The sequence below is a fragment of the Nicotiana attenuata genome, unplaced genomic scaffold (assembly GCF_001879085.1).
Source record: "Nicotiana attenuata strain UT unplaced genomic scaffold, NIATTr2, whole genome shotgun sequence".
Classification (NCBI taxonomy): domain Eukaryota; kingdom Viridiplantae; phylum Streptophyta; class Magnoliopsida; order Solanales; family Solanaceae; genus Nicotiana; species Nicotiana attenuata.
In genome coordinates this window covers 377,807-384,972 of record NW_017670529.1, presented here as the reverse complement: position 1 = coordinate 384,972, position 7,166 = coordinate 377,807, and the positions used below count along the sequence as shown (strand labels likewise).

At 40.2% G+C, this 7,166-nt stretch overlaps 1 protein-coding gene across 1 annotated transcript; it reads right to left on the bottom strand.

The window, feature by feature from the left end:
- Positions 1-3,679: 3,679 nt before the first annotated feature.
- LOC109240606 (pentatricopeptide repeat-containing protein At2g13600-like) lies at positions 3,680-5,770 on the bottom strand. The gene has a single exon (XM_019407272.1). The coding sequence runs from the start codon at positions 5,768-5,770 to the stop codon at positions 3,680-3,682; it is 2,091 nt and encodes a 696-aa protein (XP_019262817.1).
- Between the last annotated feature and the right edge of the window lie 1,396 nt (positions 5,771-7,166).

Sequence of the window (7,166 nt, the reverse complement as noted above, 5' to 3'; positions counted from 1 at the left end):
GATTAGCTCCTATGTACACTTTTCTCTCGGGCCAATGTATAAATAACACCACGGCCTCTAGCTCTTCTATCGTTGTTTTGATGTTCTCGTTCTCCTCCGGTTCTTGAATGGTATCAGGTCTCGAATCCACATCTGTTTGCTTTTGCTCAGGTGAGGTTGACTCCGTGTTACCCTCACCTAAATTCTGTAATTGCTATTTGTCTTCATCCTTAACAGTTGAATCTGCAACGGAATTGATGCTTCTAGATGTTTGTTGATCGCCTCTGATTTGGCATATTCCACATGGAGATGGAAATTTAATAACTTGATGTAAAGTTGAAGGAACAGCTTCCATGTCATGAATCCATGGCCTCCCAAGAATCATATTGTAAGCCATTTCCATATCTACAACTTGAAATTTGGTATCTTTAACGACGCCTTCTGCGAATATAGTAAGTATTGCCTCCCCTTTTGTTACAACACTAGAGTTATCAAATCCCGACAAAGTATGCGCCTTCGGAATTAATTTATCCTCCGCTTGCATCTCGCGCAATACTCGTATTAAAACAATGTTTACAGAATTACCTGGATCAACCAAAACTCGTTTCACGTTAGTGTCATGTACAAGTAAGGATATTACCAGTGCATCGTTATGCGGAGTTATGAGTCCCTCGGCGTCTGCGTTGTTGAATATAACATTCTCCTCTTCCAGTACATGTCGAGGCCGCTTCCCGTGGGTAATTATTACTTTTGAAACCTTTTTATATGATACATCATTGATCTCTTCACCTCCACTTATAACGTTGACAGTTCTCTTGGGCGAAGGTGGTTTTGGAGGCTCCTGCCTGTTCTTCATGTATGCTTGTTTACCTTTCTCGCTGAATAACTCAGTAAGATACCCCTGTTTTAACAAATGATCAACTTCACCTTGCAGAAACCTGCAATCTGCTGTTTTATGCCCGTGATCGTTATGAAATTCGCACCAATGATTAGGGTTTCGTCTGTTCGGATTCGATCGCATTTCCTTTGGCCATCGTACCTTATCTCCCATGCTTCTTAAAACAGCCACGAGTTCAGAGGTGGTTACGTTGAAGTTGTAACCACCGAACCTTGCCTTTAGACTTCCATCATCGTCTCGTGACCCGCGTGTGTTCCGATCATTTCCGAACCTCGATGAGGAGCTTGATTCCTTGTTTCTAGGTTTGTGATCGTACCTTTGATTGTCTTGCCTTGATTGTGAGCCTTTTCCCGCAGGTCCCATGTATGGATCGTACCTGTTTTTACCGGATCTCTTTTCATTTTCCACACGTCTTGAACTTACCTTTTCTTCTATTTTATGTCGTAAAATAATGTCTTCTTCAATCCTCATCTTTGTACTGTATCTGTTGTAGACATCATTCCACATTGTTGCTGAGAATTCTCGAAGGCTTTCTTTGAGTCGCCTCGTGGCTTCTGAACTCTTCTCATTCAAATTACTAGCAAAGGCTATGGCTGCCCAATTGTCAGGTACTCGTGGCAGCGTCATTCTTTCCCGTTGAAATCTATCTACGAACTCTCTAAGCAACTCTGAGTCTCCTTGCTTGATTTTGAAGATGTCTTCCATTCGCTTTTCAACTTTTTGATCTCCCGAGTGTCTGCAAGCTCAGCAAACAAATTTATAGAATTTTCAGGTAAAAGAGAACACCATGTTAAGGCACCTTTAGTGAGTGTTTCACCGAATTTCTTGACCAAGACCGACTCAATCTCTTGCTTAGTCAAATCATTGCCCTTGACACCTGTTGTGAATGCAGTAACGTGATCTCGTGGATTTGATGTACCGTCATATTTTGGAATATCAGGCATCTTAAACTTCTTTGGAATTGGGAGGGAAGCAACACTTGGCTTCCATGGTTGTTGGGAATATTTATCTATATCTACTCCCTTGATCACGGGCGGTACTCTAGGTATTTGCTCTATGCGTTCATTTTGCTCCTTAAGCTGTTTCTGCAAGGTTAGTACTAGATTTTGTAAATCAGAATTAACTGGATTACCTGGGTCTCCCTCTTGTGTTTCACTAGGGGTTCCACCACTGCCTAAATTAATCAACCCAGAACGAGGATTCTCCAAAGTATTGTTGTTTGGAGTAGATGTGGGAGGAGCAACAGGTAATTGGCTAACAAAAGCCTGAAGAGCTTTATTGACTTGAGAGACAATAAGTTTTTGCAAGCCTCATTCATGGTTTCGACATTTTCAAATTGAGCCCGTCCATCTGTGTGAGATCCATCAGGAGTGCCTTCACGAGACCGTCGTGGGGAACCTCGTGGAGAGCCTTGTGGAGAGCCTCGTGGAGAGTCTCCCTGAAATTGCTGGATTGTTTGAATTTCTGGGTTCCCTTGAGTGTTGTCATTGTTGTTTGACATGATTGATGCAATCAAGAAAATCAAATTGAAATATAATTGATTATCAGATCCCCGGTAACGGAACCAATTTGTTTAACCAAAAATAGATTTTTAGTCAAAGCTAAAAATTAGAAGAATCGGGTTACTGATAATCGAAAAAGTAAATAAAAAAAGAAATTTTAGAATAGCCAAGTATGAAAGCTGGTAAATCAAAGTATATTCCAATAGTCACCTCCCATACAATTGTTTGTTTCTTCCCTTTTTATAGCTCTTTTGGGATACGAGCCTTACCTTTGTCATAATAATGCTATTATGGGCAATTAATGACTTTAAATGTCACGTTATACAATCATATACATTAAATACATATTTTCTAACGTTTCCAATAATTAATACTCATTAAATACTGTATCTGGGCTCCTTTTTGCTGTCAGAGTCATTCCTTTGATTCTTCACTATCTTTGAGTTTTAAATGTCTTGAATAGGTACGAGGGTTGAATTACTTGTATGACTGCTCGCACCCCCTCCATTTAATTTACTCGTATCTATTGTTGCTCGTATCTGTTAACCAACCTTATTTCTTTGACTGTTTGACCAGTCTATACGTCATGACACATCGCCATATACATAAATATAATTTTCCCCAATACAAGCTTCTCTCTTTCTGAATTTTGTTTTTATTCCTTGTTAGAATGAGGTGATTTGGGGAGGTAAAGGAAAATCAACTCGTACCAAGGCACGTAAGATGTCACTTCGCCAGTTTCTTGATCTGAAATTTGAATTGATTCAAGGTGAGATATCTAGAGTTACAAACATTGTAATTAAATAACATTCTAGTAGAAATTACTCAGTGTATCCTTGCCCATTGAACCTCAAGTTGAGCTTGGTCACGTATTGGCCTCAGTTGCTTATTCATAAACAAAAGGATTCGCAAATAAAAATGCTATTATACAACTTAAAACGCCTGGGGGCTGGGGCAAGCCTTCAAGGAGCCCATCAACATGTAAGCAGACCTCGAACAAGTCATAAAAAGGAAGGGGCATTTGCACAAATGGCCCTTCTTGAGGACACTCTTTAAATTCAGCTCCCTGTTAGCCCAACGAGCTAGATAACTTTTAAATCCAAAATTTAGCACACTGAACTACTGGCGGACAAAAGTTAAGCGGCCTCGAGAAAACCATACCGTGCATATAATCCAAAAGGAAGCACCCACAGGTTCTCGCGTTCTACATAATCAAAGCATATGTTGCACCTCGAAATAATTTTGCTCATTGTAAAACACTAATGCCTCACCAATTAAATAAAAGGACAACAAAAATTGTCTAAGGTTGTGCACATATTCGGCTAAGACCAGGCTCTCCATTGGCATGACCTTCTTTTCTCCAACTCTCTCTCACTCCATACACTTCATTCCACATCCCAGCTGCTGCATAAACATTAGATAGCGCAACAGAAGCGGTAGAAATCTGTTTCTCCCTTTCCATCATCTTTCCAGCTACCTTCTTTCCAATTTCGAAGTTTCCATGCAACTGACAGGCCCCTAGAAGCGCAGCCCAAATGGCACCAGTAGATCTCCCATCACTTAGATAGTTCTCTTCCATTCCCTCCACCAAATGCCATGCTTCCTCAAGCCTTCCATTACGTCCCAATAAATCAATTAGACATGTATAATGTTCTTCCTCGGGCATCAAACCGTACCGCTTCCTCATTTGTGTAAAGTATTGCATTCCCTCATCAACCAACCCACAATGACTACAAGCAGTTAATACTGCAATAAATGTCACTTCATTGGGCATAATTCCCATGTTTACCATACGCTGAAAGAGTTCAAGGGCTTGGGAGGCAAATCCATGAATAGCAAATCCCATGATTGCAGAAGTCCATGAAACAACATTTTTCTCTTCCATTGCATCAAAAAGCCGTAGTGTGTAACACAAATTACCTGATTTTGAATACATATCAACTAAAGCTGTACCAACAGCCACATTGTCATATGCATCCGGTAACGCTCTAATAATTTTCGCATGTATTTGCTTTCCTTTGTTCAAATCAGTTAGACGAGCACATGCCTCAAGAGCCACGACAAAGGTCAAGCAGTTTCCTTCTAGCATAGATCCTTCTTTTCCCGAATACATCTTAGCCAATAAATTTAGGCCTTCTTGGGGCAAATCCTTTTGCACATACCCTGTCATCATGCTAGTCCAAGAAACAATAGTTTTCTCGGGCATATTCTCAAAGAGTGCCTTAGCATCTTCAATGAGTTCATTATGAATATAACCAGACAACAATGAATTCCACAGTGGAACGTGTTGTTCAGGTAGCCAACTTTCAAAAACTTTTCGAGCTTTACGAATATCACTGCACTTGCTGTACATGTCCATGAGTGCACTACTAATAATCACTCTGCTCTCTTTTAATGAATCAGCAGTGCTATATGAATCCACCAAAATGATAAAGAGGCCATGGATTTGCTTCCCAACATTGAGCAAATGCATCTTAGCACATGTAGTTAGCAGAGGCACGAAAATAGTCTGATCTGCAACAAAAATTTCAACAGCATTTTCCATTAACAAAATGTGCTTAACGACATCAGCATACATGTGATTAAATACATAACCCCTTGCCGTCACAAGCTTCGAAACAAGATTCCTTTCTGATCCAACAAAAACTTTCTCAGCCGATGCAACTCTACCGCAATAAAAGTACATGTTAGCAAGCGAATTTCTACAACTCAACTCAAACCCACTAACAAATGCATAACCATGAACTTGCACACCCAAAAGCGGATCTTGTACGTACGCACAGCCAGATAAAACGGTCGCAACGCTGTACTCATCAGGCACGTAAAGTTCTCTGCACTTCATTCGATAAAACAACTCTAATCCTTGACATTCCTGTCCATTCTGAATATACCCAGAAATCATAGCGTTCCAGGTCACCAAATTTCTATTGGACATTTCATCAAACAACTTCCGGGCACATTCAGCGACCCCACATTTCATATACAAATCAAGAAAGGCAGTCTCAACGATGATATTTCCAGGAACATATCCAGACTTTACGACGTGGGCATGCATGGTTTTCCCCAAAGACAGGTACTGTGGAGCAGAAGTAATGGCGCGAGCAACAGCTGTGAAGACGAAGTGATTGGGCCGAGCATCTGGGTTGGATCGAGATTGATGGAGCATGCAGGAGAAGAGATGAAGGGCCTTGTGGGATTGATTGGAGCGAGCATAGGCTGAGATGATAGAGGTCCATAAGGGTGTGTCTTTGTGAGGCACTTGGTCGAACACCTGGTGGGCAATGCTAATGGAGTTGGGGATTCCATATGAAACATAGTCAGCGATGAGCTTAGTGGCGTAAACAGGACTAGTGTCAAGGCCAAGCTTGATAAACCAAGCATGTCTACTCATTCATGCGTCGTTGTACATGGAGGCATTTGGGAACCCACAGATGTATGATCGGGGACTCTAAGTACAGAGAATTTGAATATATTAAGCCACTTAATTTTTTAAATTTGATGTGATTTATATCAAAATTATTCCTTAGGTTTGAAGGTAAGTTCATTTTTGTCCTTTAAATAAACACTTGAGCACATATCATCTTCTACATTTGCTAAAATTGAACAGATTTAGACCATTTAACATAATTACTACAAGCGGGAACTAACGGTTCTTTCATATGTGTGATTGGGTAGAACATGAACCCTGCTTCTAACGGTAGCGTTCTTTTACTCAGTCAAGGGAATTTAACTAAGATGGTGTTTGACTAAGCTTATAAGTTAGTCAAATTGACTTATAAGTATTTTTTGGCGTATCTACGCGTTTGGTAAAATTAAAAGTGCTTATAAGTCAAGTGCTTATAAACCATAAATAAGTTAAACGGCATAAGTTAGTCTCCCCCAACTTCAGGCTTGACCAAATATTTACTATTCTATCCCTAAAATATTTCTTTTTAAAACAAAAGTCCTCGTATAGTTTCACTCTCTCTCGATTCTTTAAACCTAAACAGCCCGTGCATCTGCAATTCTCCAGCCCGTTTCTGTCGGCAATTTGAGGTAATGAGATTCACTTGTCTTCTTCATATTGTTATATATATATGTGACTTGTACTGTTAGTCTCAAGTAAGATTCCTACTCTTTTAGTGTTAGAACTCTGTATCCAAAATCAGTAAATGAACAAACGTTAGTTTAAAAAACCAAAGCAGAAAAAATTCCACGTTCACAAGTTTCTTGTGTTTCCTTAAGGAATTTAATCCCCTCACAATGCCCAAGGTTGCGGATTAATTCCTCCGAGGATAGAACGTAATAACTATTTTGTGATAGCGGCACCTCAAACCACAGAATTTCGGCGAACTCAAATGGCGGAGCAAATCACACAAAATGCTTACGTTTTGTTTTTGGAAAAACAATGCAGAATGCAGAAGTTTGAGGGGAGAGATTTCGAATTTTTCGGTGGTGGTAAATGAGGTTAAGCCTCTCTATTTATAGCCACAGAAGTTGAGTCTCAACAAGTGCATAGGTGCCTGTTCGTAAAGAAGGTGTCTCTTCAGCGACCGTTGGAAAATGATCCGAAGCCGAAGCCGAAGCCGAAGCCGAAGCCGAGCCGAGCGACGACGACGACGACGACGGCGCGAGGCACCACTTCTTCCTAACTCTTTAAGAAGTAGAAGATGCGCTTCTCTATATAAGCACAAAGATTTTCTTTCCTTCTTCCAATGAGGGACAAAGTGCATTAGTAAAATAAACTAATTCAAAATTTCATTTCCCTCAATTTCTTTTCCCACCATTTTCCATTCTTACCTCTTTTG

Bases quoted from the DNA above. Each gene is read 5' to 3' on its own strand.
- LOC109240606 (XM_019407272.1), bottom strand. From the start codon at position 5,770: ATGAGTAGACATGCTTGGTTTATCAAGCTTGGCCTTGACACTAGTCCT.